At 54.2% G+C, this 16270-nt stretch overlaps 4 protein-coding genes across 4 annotated transcripts; 1 reads left to right on the plus strand and 3 right to left on the minus strand.

The window, feature by feature from the left end:
• Positions 1-1521: 1521 nt before the first annotated feature.
• J4E90_008117 (uncharacterized protein) lies at positions 1522-3341 on the minus strand (the record flags this gene model as incomplete). Its single annotated transcript, XM_051437647.1, has 3 exons — positions 1522-1983; positions 2032-2783; positions 3323-3341. 3 exons carry the CDS (start codon positions 3339-3341, stop codon positions 1522-1524), a joined length of 1233 nt encoding a protein of 410 aa, XP_051288458.1.
• A 678-nt stretch (positions 3342-4019) lies between these two features.
• J4E90_008118 (uncharacterized protein) lies at positions 4020-6739 on the plus strand (the record flags this gene model as incomplete). The annotated part of the gene is made up of 2 exons (XM_051437648.1): positions 4020-5138; positions 5186-6739. The coding sequence occupies 2 exons, from the start codon at positions 4020-4022 to the stop codon at positions 6737-6739; spliced, it is 2673 nt and encodes an 890-aa protein (XP_051288459.1).
• An 852-nt stretch (positions 6740-7591) lies between these two features.
• J4E90_008119 (uncharacterized protein) lies at positions 7592-9752 on the minus strand (the record flags this gene model as incomplete). The annotated part of the gene is made up of 2 exons (XM_051437649.1): positions 7592-8878; positions 8928-9752. 2 exons carry the CDS (start codon positions 9750-9752, stop codon positions 7592-7594), a joined length of 2112 nt encoding a protein of 703 aa, XP_051288460.1.
• Positions 9753-10368: 616 nt separating this feature from the next.
• J4E90_008120 (uncharacterized protein) lies at positions 10369-13725 on the minus strand (the record flags this gene model as incomplete). Its single annotated transcript, XM_051437650.1, has 3 exons — positions 10369-10500; positions 10549-13314; positions 13402-13725. 3 exons carry the CDS (start codon positions 13723-13725, stop codon positions 10369-10371), a joined length of 3222 nt encoding a protein of 1073 aa, XP_051288461.1.
• Between the last annotated feature and the right edge of the window lie 2545 nt (positions 13726-16270).

Genomic DNA, 16270 nt, shown 5'->3' on the forward strand with positions numbered 1-16270 from the left:
GTGTTGGCGTAAGCTCTACAACATAGCTCTTCGATTCGGACGCCCAGACAGACTGTACCACGTAGCTTATTACTAGTAAAACGCCATGATCAGACTCCTCAACTCCAATACGAATGTTTCGCAATTACCATACCACTCGGTACATCTAGACGGTTAGTTAATTCTCCGGGCGAGCTGGTGCTAAATCTAGGAATAGCTCAGAAGGACACATCTTACCGAGCTAAGACCTATGTCTTACATGCGAATTTGGGCACTGCGGCAGAAGCTGAACGATCAGCTACGAGGTCGTCATGATGCCAAGTACCCCACAGTCTCACTACTAGTGTTGCTGCTCTAATGCCCCAGCCATCGCAAGTGTTAAGACATGCACCCTACAATGGAACTTGGAGATGATAGATGAACGTCGCATAGAGCGGCTGACCTGTCTTTCTAGCCTATCATGGAGAGCTGAGCTGACGACTTTGTACCTGCATGCGCTACTGACGCCAACCTAGCGATGGAAGCCTAGATCATCGTATAAAAGTTGGCGATGCGACAATATGGCGAGATTCTGTGCCAGCATACTACTACAGTTCCAGTTCAGTTGTATACAAAAACGTCATGATATCGAACCCCTCTGCAAGATGCGACACATTGGGCGAGGCAGAACATTGCATTATCCACTGCTTTCCTACACATGACCGACAGCCTTGCAATGTCACTGTTTTCGCGACGGCAAATGACTTCTTGAACACCAACGCGCCATTTCAGGACACTGACCAATGCCCTAGTTTCTGAGTCAGAAGCCTTCTGTTTGGGAATGATGACCACCGTCAAGTCTCACAGCGACGCCACCTACACCAACTAGAATGTCGGAGCGAAGATGAGGGCCTCGCGGAAAGACAGAAGGAAGGCTTGGTCACGCCAGCTTTGTCACTAGTCTTTGGCATAGTGAGGGCGACTTATAAAGGTTGCTTGAAGCTCCTTTGGTTGGTAGCCGTACTCATCATCTTAGTCCGACCTACACTCGTTACCTGAAAACGATGAAGCTTTCTACCTTCGCCACCTTCCTCAGCCCGTCCGTGGCTTTGGCAGCCGTGCTCGACACTAGACAGCAATGCAATGAGGATGACTGCTTCCGCGCAATTTTCGGCAACGGCGGATTCGGTCAGATAATCAGGGCTGGAGAAGACTGCGATGACTTCCTTACTACAAGTGTCATCTGGTACCCAATGTTTGTAAACCACTCAACATGAACACTACCCCACTAACAGTCTACTTCAGCACCACTATCACGTCCTTTACTCTTACGACATCCACTCTGACAACACCATGCCCTTCGGAGGTATTGCCCGTTCCGACAGAAGTGCCCATTACTACCGACGAAGAAAAATTGTGGATTCGACAAGCTCTACCAACCGGAGCTAACTGGTCCACGACCACCGTCTTTGGACCAGTGCCTACATACGCCACCCAAGCCTGTGCCTCGCAAGAATACAAATCTGTATGCGGTTGCGCGAGCATCACCGAAGATACTGTCACCTATCTTGGAACCGTAAGCTTTTCTCCAGTGTGCAATGGGTAATGGCTGATCATGTTATAGACTGTGACAGATATTGAGACTACAACGTATACCAGCGTCACGATCACTGGGACGTCCTGCCCAACCATTACACCGTCGTCTTCCATGAGTTCTTCAACTTTGAGCATGACTTCCTCCTCATCGGTGTTCAGTACTGTTTCCAGCAGCACAATCTCAAGTACATCGTCATCCACAAGCTCAGATAGTTCGTCAAGCTCGGCTCCTTCGTCATCCAGCACAGGAAGTTCTTCGGTATCGTCGACCGAGTCAAGTAGCTCGTCGAGCACGCCAACTTTAACAAGTTCTTCTACCTCTTCACCCACGACCTCAAGTAGCTCTTCCAGCACGGGAAGCTCTTTAGTATCCTCGAGCGACAGTAGCAGCTCGTCTAGCTCGTCTACCACGCCAGCTTCATCCAGCTCCTATAGCTCTTCAGCATCGTCGACTGAGCCTAGCAGCTCGTCAAGCACACCGACTGTATCCAGTTCCTCCAGCTCTTCATCTGCAACATCTAGTAGTTCGTCTACTAGCTCAAGCAGCTCATCTAGCAGCTTGTCCAGTAGTGCGAGCACATCATCATCTACCACAAGCGATGTATCCAGCACGAGCTCGAGTAGCTCATCTAGTACTTCGACTGAGCCCTCCGCCACTTCAAGCACCTCGTCCACGGTATCAAGCAGCTCCTCGACTTCCTCGGGAGAAGTCCCTGCCACAAGCAGCATGTCAAGCTCTTCCATGTCTCCATCATCCACCATGACACCAAGCTCTTCGTCAGCTACTACGTCGTCCGAAAGCTCCTCCAGCAGCTCTTCATCAAGCACATCCGATATATCGAGCTCCTCCAGCAGCGTCTCGACAAGCTCAGCTAGTAGTACTGAATCCTCATCTTCAAGCAGTGCAACACCTACCTCCAGCGACTCAAGTTCGTCTGCAACTAGTAGTTTGTCATCTTCAACGAGTAGCACGGACTCGTCGTCGTCATTGTCATCAACCACTACTTTGACTCCGACCTCCAGTGCTTCGAGCACTTCTGCCAGCAGTTTTTCGTCATTCTCACTGAGCACCACAGACTCCTCCTCCTCCTCATTGTCAACAATTACAATCATAACTTCAACCTCCAGTGATTCGAGCACGTCTACTAGCAGTCTGTCGTCCTCGTCATCATCTTCTTCGTTGTCATTCAGCACTACACCGATTTCCTCGACCACCGATACATCGTCGACTACATCCACAACGAGCGCGACGCCCAGCCCATCCGTGTGTGGAGGCTTTGGCGTTGGTCTCTGTGACGGCGCCTGCCGCGACCTCGCGACTGACGTTCTTCACTGTGGCCGCTGCAACAACGCGTGCGTCGCGGGCAACCTCTGCAACAACGGAGTGTGCGCGTCTCGTGCATGCGACTCCAACTGCGAATTTGACCGCCTGTGCAACAGAAACGGAACTTCGTCATGCCGGTGCGCAAGGACCATGGATGGCGCTGGTGTCTGTTACGACAAGGATGCGACAAACTGTTCTGACCCAGGAATCCTTCAATGCAGGACCTCAGCCAGCTGTCCGATCGGCACAGTTTGCATGCCTAACGTCTGTGACTGTGCGGATACTACCAAGGGCATCTGCGTTGGCACCACTGGGTGTGGGGACGAAGGATTGTCTGTCATGGGCGGGCTGATCCGAATCGGAGAGATGGAGAAGCGCAGAAGGACCGTCAGAGGGTTGGCGAACCAACTCTAAGGATGGGACGAAAGCATGGTGGTAGCATACGCAGGGAAAAGGGCGGCATCGTGGTTTGTTGTGATTTGGGAATAGTTGGGTGCCTGCCAATGTGCTAGTGGGCGTTGTACAATGGTCTTCACAACACAATATACATCCTTCGCTTCTATACCTACACCGGCAACGGCATCCCGTGTTGTGAATAGCGGTTGGCGTCAGTGCGACATTAAGCTCGCGGTGCATAAAGGCAATTTTTTGTTGTCAAGTGACGCTGCCGTGAGCGGTCAGTGCCTCGGAAGTTAGGTGCTAGCTTCTTTCGCGATGTCAACACACGATAGCGGGTGGTGCCAGTGTAGAGGGTCGCGTGTTTGGAGGCAACAATACGCGACGCGACTGGGGAAACGCAGGTGGTGTGGAGGTGTCCAGATGCAGGCCATCGTGGAAGGGCCTTGGAAACCACGGCGAGACATGACGGGTGCAATGTTTAATGTCTAACGCATGAATGTGGCGTCTAGCGGGTCCTAGCGTGCTCCCCACGCGCTGGTGTCGTTGCCGTGGGGATCGCCCGCCATGTCCGCGACGTAAACACAAAGTATGCCGGCCATGTGCCTCATCGCCTCCCCAAATATGCCCGCCATCCTTCTGCTATAGACAACCCACGTTTCAAGCCTTCTCTTCCCGGCCCCGACCTCAGTCGACGCTTCCCCAATTCCCATCTTGTTGGAGCATCATCATGTCGACGCCGGATATGGCCACCGCCGCACCTTCGCATAGACGGAACAGGAGCGCTGCAGCTGGAGTGCTCAAGTCTATCATCGCGAACAAAGGTCACAAGCGTTCGCCGACCGAGGGCGCTGGGCTGCACAACAATCAGATAGCGAGCCCGCCGTACATGCCTGTCTCCAACTTCCAGGCGCCGCTCCTGCCGCCAGACCACCCTCATAGCCAATTGCGCGCGGCAACCCAGACGGAGAACGTCCCCACCAATCCGCCGTCACCGCGCAAGTCGCGAGACGTCAATTCGAGCCCCAAAAAGAGCCTGCACAAGAAGACGCTCAGTTCCGTCTCGCTGCGGTCACTGGCCAAGAAGGAGAACAAGGAGGAGAAGGAGAAGCCCGCCTACAAAAAGTCATTCGACTCGCGGCGATCTCAGGAAGAGGCCGAGATGGGCGAGAAGCCGAAGAAGACAAAGTCGTCGACCAATCTGGCTGCCATGTTCGGCGGGCGCCGGAGAGACAAGTCACCTGTGAAGGAGAGCAGAGACAAGGAGAACACTGCACCACCCCGCTCTTCTCACGACAAGGCCCCACCTCGTACTCCCATCTGGGCTGAGTTCAGCTCCCAGCAGGAAGTCACCACCACGAGCAAAGTCCCGCTTAACGATCAGCGACGGAGCGTCGAGGAGGAGATTGCCCTCTACACTCCCCAGGACTACTCCCCCACCAAGCAGCGCAACTTCTTCGAGGTCGGCCAGCCAGCCCTCCGACCAGCCCCGAAAGAGCGACCCAAGTCCATGTTTGCTCCCAAGTCGACTTCCACGGCATCCTTGCTTGAGACCTTCTCGCGTAAGCGGAGCAACGAGCGCGTTCCTCTATCAGACACCAAGGGCAATGAGGGACGCACAAGGGAGAGCTCTCCTACAAAGCCGGCAAGACCCGTACTCAGTAGGGCTAGTACCGATACCGGCAGCAAGGACTACAGTCTCAATTCCATGGCGCCGCCGCCGCCGCCAGCCACAACCAAGAAGCAGAACCGAGTCATGGCTGCCGTTGCTGCTTTTAACGGAAAGTCAAAGCAAGCTGACGGTGCTCCGGCGTCTGCCAAGCTCGACCCAAAGGCGGTAGACGCCGAGTTCGAGGAGGTTCTGGTAAGTGCTATCCCAAAATACGAATGAATACCTGCTAATGATACCAGGAATCTCGAAACATCCCCACACATCAACGTGCTCAGATGCGGACACTGAAGCTCGAGGTCAAGGCCGACTTTGTTCGCATGCACAAACTCGACATACCCCAGACCTCGCGAACAAACTCCGCCCAGTCTTCCATTGGCGAGAACACCAAGCAGGCACCACAGAAGTCGTCCAAGTCCCGACACGGATCTGCTGTCGAGGATGCACAAGATGAGGCGGAAGAGGACAAGTCAGCCAACTCTACTAAGCGTGAGCGACCGCGGAGCCGAACGTTTACCTTCAACAGGAGTGACTCTCCCACGAAGAAGCAGAAGGGCGAATCGGGCGAACGAAAGACGAACTCAAAACCAGCGCCTATCCCCAAGTCTCCGTCTATGAGGTCCCTGAGATCCAATGCTTCCGATCGTTCTGTGTCCAATGGAGCGAAATCGGTCAAGGCCGACGAGTTCATCTCCTACTTGAAGAAGACGCCTAAGCCACAGAATGTCGAAGTTGGCAAGCTGCACAAGCTGCGTCTGTTGATCCGTAACGAGACCGTCGACTGGGTTGACAACTTCATCCAGGATGGTGGTATGACTGAGCTGGTCGCGTTGCTCCACCGCATCATGGAGATTGAATGGCGCGAAGACCACGAAGACACACTTCTGCACGAACTCCTTCGGTGTCTCAAGGGACTCTGCACTACTGCCACAGCTCTCAAGCAGCTCAACGAGATCTCGTCGACATTGTACCCAGCATTACTGGCCATGCTTTTCGACGAGGAGCACAAAGGTCCGAGCGAGTTTACTACGCGTGAACTTATCATCGAGATCATCTTCGCTCACATTTCCATGGCACCAGAGGGCGAGCTGGAGACCCGCGCTAAGGAGCTGATGAAGTACCTCAAAGATCCTGTCAAGGAGAAGCAGGCTTCAACTGTTCCGTTCATCCTTCAGATGCACACACAGCGACCCTACCAGGTTTGGTGCAAGGAGCTATCCAATGTCACCAAGGAAGTCTTCTGGATCTTCATCCACCACCTCAACGTCATCCCCGTTCCACCCAAGCCCACAGAGGGGAAGTCGTATGCGAAGACCCACTTCCCGGGTCAACGCGCCATCGTCCCTGCAGCACCCTACGTCGGCGGTGTAGAATGGGACGCGACCAACTACCTCGCCACACACATCGATCTCCTCAACGGTATCATGGCTTCTCTCCCCACACGCACAGCACGCAACGAGTTCCGCTCAGAACTCAAGATCTCAGGCTTCGAGAAACTGCTCGGTCACCTCCGCGCCTGCAACCCCAAATACTACGGGGCTGTTCATGACAGCGTCAAAGTCTGGATCGGCGCCGCCCTTGAAGATGACTGGGACGTCAAGACTGTGCGTATGGGTGCTGGCGATGGAAAGGGCGGTAGCGTAAGCCCAGCCAAGCAGAGCCCAAAGAAGAAGACGGAGCCGCCACCACAGCTTATGGCACCGCCCAAGATGGATGTCGGACTTGGTCTTGGTCTCGGGTTTGAGCGGGAGATTGCCATTGGCAATACGAACAAAGTGGACGATGACTGGATTTGAGGTGATCGACATCGCTATCTGTCCGACATCTACTACCGCTTTGGATATCAGCCTGATATCTCGTACCCAACAGCCACTCTCGGCCATCTCCTCCTTTGGATGACGAACTGCTTCGACCCACTATCAACCCAGCAAACCCATCAACATTGCTTTCACCACCGGCGCAAACACGGATACAACGGCGTTCATCACCTCTCCACTGCATTCCATCTCATATCGTCACATCGTCAAATCAACATCAAATCACAGCATGCATCTTATCCTTTCCATCTCCCAACCCATTTGGATCTCTTTCACGACACTCTCTCTTTGGCATTCCTGGGGTCATGAACGAATATCTCTCCCTCTTTCACATCACGACCTTAGCATATGACATGACTCTCACGACCGACACGACACGGCTGGCTTCCCTTTGCCTGGGGGGCAACGACGTTGTGTTTTACTTCCTTCCTACCTTCTTTCCGACACACAGATACATGAATGGAACGCGTGTATAGTGTATACATATACTTGTTGTTGCGCTCCTTTTTTATTGTTTATGCGCAATGTTTGAGATGCATGGGTATGGGCTGGGGGCGTATAATGTTTGGTTTAGGGAGTTTTGATGGGGAGAATTCAAGGCATCTATCTTCAACATTTGGTCCTTTTGTGATGATGATTGATGATGATTGATGTGATACACATGCCCTAACCAGGACTCTATTCAACGTTCTAAGTGGGTATCTGATGTCTGACAACTCCAACTCCGCTATCCAAGGACCCAGGCCATAGCCATGCCAATGCCGCTAAATGATAAACTCCACACCAATGCCTCAAACCTCACAACCTTCGTAAGTCATACCCCATACTACATCAAGCCTTCTTCTTCCCCTTCCTCCTCCCCTTCTTCTCACCCACCTCCACGGTCCCACCCTCCACCTCACCCTCCTGCAGCCCCATGACCTCATTCCCCTGCATCTCCTTCAGTTTCTCCTGGCCACTGATAAAGAAACTCAAATCCCGATTCTGCTCCTCGAGATCCGCCTTCTGAGCTTCAAGCTCCTTGACCTTATTCTCAGCCTCCTCCGCCTTCTTCTCCAAGTGCTTAATCCGCTCCATCAAGCTCTCATTCACAATCTGCTCTTCTTTGTATTGCTTGGTGAGTTTGCGGGCGAGTTCAGAGGCGGACGTTGCTTTCTGGGCGTTGCGCGCAGATTCGCGGGTAAGGGAGGCGATGGTGGTTGTTGCTTCGGACTGGGAGGTGGAGAGCTGGTCGAGTTTTTGGGAGAGCGAGGCGACGGATCGGGTCGCTTCGTCGGCGGTGGAGGCGGCTTTTGCTGCTTTGTCCACTGCGCGTTCGAGCTGTTCTTCAAAGTATGCGCGTTGGGATTCGAGTTGCGAGGTGAGTAGGTACGCGTACTCCATGCCCATGTTGTCGAGCTTCTCGCGTGGGACGGTGTCGTTGGAGTAGCCGGTCATGCCGGGTGCGCTGAAGGATTGGTTCGAGGCGGGCATGTCGACGAGTTTGCCGTCGGCTTTGTTTTGGATTAGGCGGTGGACGTAGCCGTCGCCTGCATAGTCCCAGACGTGTTGGGTTACCACATCCATTGCATAGGTATGGCTTGTTGCTTCGTAGTGAGCGAATGCGTGTGCTGAGTCGTAGCGGCCACATCCTATGTTACCGCAGATTAGGCAGATCCAGAGGTTTTGTGTGGATCCGCAGACACTGCACTTGTTGTCTGGACTCTCGCCGTCTGCGCCCCGATTTGAGGTAAAGGCATCGTTTTGTGTGTACCGACAGACTGGGCAGCCTGAGCCCCGCCACTTCTCGAGACAGGCGCAGTGGAAGACGTGCTGACAGAGAATGGTGAGGAGGCCAGTTGTTTCGTCCATGCGTTCGAGGCAGACAGGGCAGGTTGGTAGCTCTACCAAAGCAGGTGTAGGTGGAGCGTGTGGTTTCGCGGTAAGCGAAGTAGCGATTGATGGTCCGTCGACTGGTGAAGGTACGGTGCTAGCTGGCGGAAGAGGAGCTGTCGGCTGTTTGGTCGGCGCGGGCGCGAACGGATCGTTCGTGAGGTCAGGATACGAGGTGGGATCGCGGTTTGAGTCGCCGTTCTGGAAGTTGATCGACTTGACAAAGACGACATGACAGTACTCAGGCTGTTTCTGTTAGCTGCGGCCTCTTGACTATAACACTCCTTTGTCTTACCTCCATACTATTGAAGGCCTTGCCATCCCATTCCTTTCTCCACGCCCTCGCTTTCTTGGCTTCTCGGAACTTCATCAGCACCATGTACTTGTTCGCTCTGCTTGTCCGGATGAGCCTAAAGTGCGAGACATCCTCCCTCGTCTGCTCGCCCATGAAGCCGAGAAAGTCGGAAGGTGTCATGTATGAGGGCACCGCCAGTATGCACAGCGTAGTGCAGTCGTCCTCGTTGAAGTCCTTGCTCGCTCCGTCCACCTCATCGTACAAGCCTGGCGTGTCCTGTCCATCGCGATAGAGATGTACGACACCCCAGCCAACATCTGTGTCTTTCAGATCTGAGGGTATGAATTTGCCCTTGGTCGCAAGACCACCGGCATTTGGCGCGTGTGAGGGGTGCTTGAGGCGGGCTCGATCGAGTTCAGTGCCGGTGCTCGGGTTCATGTCGATGCTCAGTATGGAGATGGTGTCGAAGCGCCAATCCCTGTGTGCAAAGCTTTGTGTTCGCCTGTGTCCCGGCCTTTTGGGCGGTTTGACAACGGGTACCGGGCTATCGTGGTGATCTGAGAAGGATGGTCGCGCGCGATGACTGAACCAGCGGGCGGTAGATGTGCGATCACGGGCAGCAGCAGCTTGGCCGGCCTCACTGCTAGAAGCTATGGGTTTCGGGAGGTTATTGTATGCGCGTGATGCCGGGGGATAGGAGCCCCAGGACGCTCGGCGATGGGCTGGAAGCTTCGAGTCGAAGATGTCGCTAGGTAGAAACGTCTTGTCCGGCGACGAGCGCGAGGGATACAGCTCGAAGGTAAGGTGGAAAAAGTACGCCGGCATCAGGTCTTATTGGTAGGTGCCTGCATTTCCAACGAGTATGATTGTGAACAGAAGTTTGGAACGTACGCAACGTGTTTGCGACCTGAGCTACGTGACTTGCAGCCGCGGCAGTGGGGCAAGCGCAAGCGCGTCATTCCCGCATCTCTCCGCAAATGTTAGCGCACCAAGACGCGCACGACTTCACGACAAGGCACATTTGGAGGATTCTAGTGATAAAATTATATTTCATTCTTGCCCTGTACCTATGCAGTGCAAATCCAGCTAATCCTCATAATGGTGATCACCCATGACGTGCCCTCAATGCTGTCCTTCGGATATAGTAAACGCCATAGCTATGCAATAGTAAAGAAAATGTAAAGAAACACGCTATCCCGACAAAGATGTCATTTCCCACACTATGTGTACGGTAAGAGAGACAGCCAAGGCCGAGCCAAAGAAGGGCAATTCATGATGCCACCTGAATAAATAAAATTCGATCGCCGTGTCGTCAAGTCATTCGCCAGAACGCGTAGTGGGTATCGCTTTTGAACATGGCCAAAACATTCGCGCCGGTCCCAAGTGGTGATGGGTGTAACTGTATTTCGTGTAACTCGCAGTGTTGAATGGTAGAACAGAACTAAGCCTGGTCCACGTCGATTAGGTCGCCCTCGGTGATATCTTCGATCTCGTGGCCCTTGGAGTTGACGACAATGCGTCTTCCTCGTTGGTCGGCGGGAACTCCGTCGCGTGAAGCACCAAAATCGAGAACCTGCAATTGTCAGCTAGTAATTCGTGAAGGCTGTCCTTAGTTGCTTACCTCGATGTATGTCATGCTGTTGCGCTGAACAGCAGCAACACAACGACGCTCATTGAACTTGACCTGCCATACGCCGCTCAGGTCTGTCAGCAAGTCCTTGACAAACTCGCCCGTCTTCACGTTCCACATCTTGAGTGTGCGGTCAGAGCCAGATATGACTTTCTGGCCGTCGTGCTGGAAGCATGTTATGGCACCTGTGTGAGCACATAGTCGGCTCTTGCATTGCCCATTCTCTGGATCCCAAATTCGGAGAGTTGAATCAGCAGCCGCTGATACCAAGCGCTCGTGACTCAGATCGAGAAGACCGACGAGCGAGGTATGACCCTCAAGCGTGAAGATGCAGGCCCCTGTCTCCAGAGACCAGACTTTGACCATGTTGTCCATGGAACCACTGATGCAGCGGTTGCGCGCATGGTCGAGAACAACACTGTACACCTTCTGCGAGTGACCTTGAAGGCGTTGCAGAACCTCTCCGGTAGAGATTTTCCACACTCGGACGGTGCAGTCGTAACTGCCACTGACGAGCGTGTCACCGTGTGCAGCGATCGCGCGCACTGAATGATGGTGTCCAGTAAGGGCGCGTATGAAGTACGGATTGTCGTTATCATTGGATGACGCTGCCGCCTGCATGATGCCCCGATCGCCAGGCTTGGGAAGTTTCCAGACACGAAGTGTAGAGTCTCGCGAACCCGTAATAATGAGCTCCTCCTTCGGCATCATGATTGGCTGGCCGTCAAGGGTCTCGCCAATCTGAGTTGGCTTGAGTATGACTAGGCATCGGACGGTGGAGGTGTGACCCTGGAAGACATGCGTGCACTTCCCCTTCTCAATATCCCACACGCGCACTGAGCGATCGGTGGAGCCGGATACAAGCGTGTTACCCTCGTACTGAAGGGCCCACACGCCGCCTTCATGCCCCTCAAGGCGGCTTCGAAGCGCTCCTGTCTTTGTGTCATAGACATTGATGTTCGTATCATCACTGCCTGTCAAGATTTTGTCTGTGTCAAACTGAAGACATGTCACCACGTGGCGCTGATGGGCACGGAACGCAATGTGCTTCGGCTTCGTGTCAGTTGCCATCCAGCTCTTGCGGATGAGATGATGACGTTGATATAGAGACTTGAAGAGATGCATTGCACGAAGACCAGGCAAACCAACATTGGGATCGGAAATGGCAGCCTCTGCTCGCTTGGCAAAAGCATGCGGCCCTTCCTGGCAGTCTGCGGGGCGCGAGTAGAGGGCCATCTGTGTCCTAGTAGAGGGGCGGCTCTTGCGCGCTTTCTTGCCGCTGCCGCTACCATGTTTACTGGTAGCCTTCCTCTTCTGACGTATGGAAGACGATCGTGTCACTGCGCCCTCCTGGTCTAGCAAACCACTGGAGAAGCCCGAGCTGGAAAAGCCCGAGTGGCCTTCGTTGTCAGATCTGGAGGCTACCGATTGAGCTCTGAGGTCGCGCTCGTAGCTGTCAGCAGAATGAGGATATTGCCAACCCCAGCCTTCTTGCACCGCGCGCTCCAACTCGCCATACGGCAGCTTGTAGCCATCCTTGTCCAACAGATCTTTCCATGCAGACTCGTGGGTATCGGTGAGCTTCCTCCAGTATTTCGACACCTGTGCGGCGCTGCACATGCTCTTGACGTCCAGATACCCGATAATCTCAAGACTGAGCTCCGTAGGTAACGAGGCGATGAAGTCGCGTTTGAGGGCGGGATTGACGACATCCGCAACGAAGTGTAAGGTCGGCTTCTTACACCTTCTGAGCATCTGGTATAAGACGTACGACTTCATCTGTTCCGGCAGAGCATCGAACGAGTTCAGCATGTTCGGTATGTCCATGGCGGAGGGTGTGGGTAGTTGCGTATTAGAGCTGTCGGCGTTGTCACGCTGTCGGGAGCCAGGAAACAGGGTGAAATCTCCCACGCGTGAGCTGCTTGAGGTGCCCTGTGACAGGTCAAGCCCAGATACATCGTTCGCGTCGAAGTCCAGGTCTGTGCCCGAGAAGGAAGCCCCGCCATTTGTTTGTTGGGCGAGGTTTGCGGCAGCAGTAATGGGCGACAGGCTTGGGCTGGGTAGGCTCGCATCTTGTGCAGATGTTGTATCGAGAGGTGTGAGACGAGAGGGGGTGAAGGACGCGTCGTCGGCGAAAGGTCCAACTGGTTCCAGATCAGATTCGGCGATTGGGGGTGTAGCAGCTACGCCGGGGCCATCGAATACACCTGTGGGGAAGGCGTGCTCGGGAGAAGGCTCGCGATGGTCCGAGAGACTACCGCTGGAGTGTGATGACCGAGCGCTTGATTCTTGGAGCCGCCATCTGGGCGGCGTTTGGTCTGGTGCAATTTGCTGTGACGTAGTCCGTAGCTTGGAGTTGTGTAGATGGGCGGCGGTGCGGAGTTTTGCCAGTTTGGATGGTCCAGAGCCTGCCATGTCGGTATCGGGTGTGGCCAGCTGCGGATCCTCCATGTCATCCGAGGTGGGACGGGAGGCCGTACGTGTAACGTCCTTATTCTCGTGCTCCAGCCGGGGCTTCTTGCTTTGGCGATGTATGCCGAGAAGCTCGACGGCCTTTGTTATTGACGGTGGCGGCGGCGAATCGTCTGCATTATCCCGTTTTCGACGGCCAGATACCGAGCGTAGGCCGTGGTGAGGAGCGTGTGGTTTCGGACGCGTCGAGCGGCTGGGTGTCGTGAAGACTGGCGGGCCGTCATACGACTCGACCTTTCTGAGGGTGCCGTTGGTCGATCGTAGATTGCGTTGGAGTGATTTCTGCTACAATAGAAGCGTTAGCCGGTGGTTGGCAGATGCGACGTGAAGGGCCTCAGCCGCAGGCATATCCCTGGCATGAGGAATGCGTACCTCTCGCACCTTTTCCGATGCAGCGTCTGCCTCCTCGAAGCAGGCCAGGTTGCCTCCGGATTCAAAGTAAAACTTGCGTATCGACTCGGGTGCCTGGACGTGGGCCAGCGGGTAGTCCTTGGGGTCTCGCTCGCTAAGGCTGCCGGGAGCGTTTACACACAAAGGCGGGAACGTGGTCGTCGTGGTGTATGTGGTCGTGACTACGGTAGTCTTGGTGGCAGGCGCGAAGGAGAACTGTCCCATGGTGGCGTACGGGTCTGTGGCTTCGGTGTGCACCGTCTTAGCCACGCCGTCAGCGCCGGGGCCAGCAGCGTTGGAGGCCATGTTGCACGGACGTGACGAGAGACTGAGGTCGTGAAGGCTCTTTCGGGATCCAGTGATTCGTGGGAGGATGGGCGTGGAGAGCCTGTTCGGGACACTTGCCGAGTGAAGAGGCTCGCGGAAACGTTAGTGGTGCTGTTCCGGGACCTGAGACCTCGGGATCAAAGCGCGAGCTCGGAGGAGCAGAAGACAGGCGGGAAGAGCAGCGACTCTAGTAATCGTACATGTCGCCAGCCGGTACGCTCGACGTGTACGGGCTCGTAGTGGTGGTCACGGGAACCTGGTACTTTGCTATCCGACGTGTCGCCGCTGATGGAGAGATAGGAGCCGCTGGAGACGTGATGCCGTGGCGGAACGCGAAGTGCAAGGTGGCGGTAAGGTCGGCACGCGGTGGATCGGGAAGACGCCAGAAACGAAGATTGGTCGTGTAGTCGTGTAAAAGGCAGCGTGGTGGACTGGCAGTGGTGGTGGGGTCTAAGGTAACGAAGGCACCTGGCTGGTGGGCAAAGCTAGCTTCCTCCATCCATGCAGGTGTCAACCGCCCCAATTCACACATATCACGCGCAGCGGCAAGCTTCTACTCTTTGCCGCGGGGCAAATTATCCCAGCAGTACTCTCTATTGTGTAGAAATCACCTCAAGACATCGCAACGCCCTCTTTCTCTCTATGTCGAAGCTATGGTTCCTATGACATGAGCTATCGCTGCACCTGCGCAGCTTGCGGGCGGATAGTGTTCTCGCGTCACTCGGCTCAGGCGCCTTCGTGTGATTCGATCACTGCCCCATCGACTTTTCCCGCCGTGGCAAAATCACAACAACAAGCGCCGCCCTCATGCTTTACCATCTTCCGCTTTGTCATAGGGAAAAGGCTTCCATAATAAACGATACCGTGGATCCGTTCGATTTTCGAGACTACACGTTGTGTATGCGTCGGACACATAGGCAGCAGTGTTGCAAGAGACAGCTGCACGACGCTGGAAAGCGCCACATTGCATGACACATCTGGACAAACACAATACCCAATGAGCAATGCAGCAGCAGCATCCAGCAAGAGTGACTGTCAAGATGCAGTCGCAAAGACATGGACGGTTGCGTGATTGAAAGCCCGGCTGATGGCCACATCGCCACATTGGCGACTTGCTATGATCAGATGTCTTCTCAATACATATCGAAGGAACGTACGTCCAACATGTGGCGTGACTCACTTGAATATGCCTAGTAACAGGACACCGTCGTTGCCCAGTGTGTTGTATAAAAACACGTGACGACGTTCTTTCATCGTAACGTGACCAGCAAACCGAGACGATGCTTTCCGCTAGAACCGCACATGACGAGCTGTCGTCGTATGATGTGTCTACCATGACCTGCCTTCTCATCTGAGGCAGCATCCTTCATCAAACCCTTTCGTTGCGTTTGCTCCAGCAACGTCGGCGTCTTCGTCCTAGACTGTCTGAGAAAGCGACAGAAAGAGATTTCATTGTCTGTTCGCTGTCGTTCTCTCCGCCCAATATAAAAGGAGGAAAGATATCTTGATACCCAAAGCGCAGTTACTCATCAACGTTCCAGTCGATCAGGCTCCCAGGCTTGGAGTGACTGAACGATAGTTTGAGAGGAATATGTTTTAACTTTTGGATGTGCATCTAGTGTTTCAGCTGCAACTCGAATGTTCATCACAGAGAGTTCGCATTGTCGAGTCCATGTTTGTTGCTCGGGTTCGGGTGGAGGAGCTTGTAAACTCTACTACTCAGACTGCACATGATGTGTGCATCTCCTTCGTACGGCCAGCCAGGACCTGCTCCGAAGTCACCCATAGGGAGCAAACATGAGCGCACCGAGCAAGCTGAAACGACCTTCCCAAGCCCCAGAACCCATAGTACCAGACGGACCTGTCAAAAGTTCGCGGTGCAATCTATATTCATAGTAACACGGCGAAAACTCCGAAAGCCCCTCAACGCCACCAGATGCGTTCGGCTGCGTTCTTTCAGCCTCGTTCTTGGGCCTAAATAGTTTTGTCACGCTGACATGTTGGGTTCGATTGACCCTGAAAGTAGGGCTGTCGTTCACGTCCGGGCCTTCTTTGAACGGCCTTTCAAGGTTTAATGTAGGGAACAGAGCGTTGGACAGCAACGCGCGACAAGCTCTCGCATCAGCACTACGTGAAGTATAATGATTGTGTTCGACGCGTACAGGACATGGACCACCTTGGTATCACAAACTAGCTGTGATGGACTTCCAAGGGGATCGCGCTTTCTTCGCGAGGAGATAGCCGGATCGGCGAAGAGCCGGCTTGGCTTTCGTCCGTCCCCACGAAGATGTCCATTGATCACCGTGGAGCAATCCACACCATATCCTTATAGAGACGACCTGCGACCAGAAGGGAAGGACGCGGGCGCATCACACAGTTCATCTCACATCCCTGAGTATGCTCGACAACCCGAGATACCCAAGATACCCAATGCACCCAACATGCGGACGCCTCAGCGCTGCTACCCGCCTTGTGTCGCAACTCTGTGGATGAACGCGAAGCGAAATGCGACTTGTGCGACATC

Source organism: Alternaria incomplexa, assembly GCF_024043165.1.
Source record: "Alternaria incomplexa strain BMP 0042 chromosome Unknown scaffold_12, whole genome shotgun sequence".
Lineage (NCBI taxonomy): Eukaryota > Fungi > Ascomycota > Dothideomycetes > Pleosporales > Pleosporaceae > Alternaria > Alternaria incomplexa.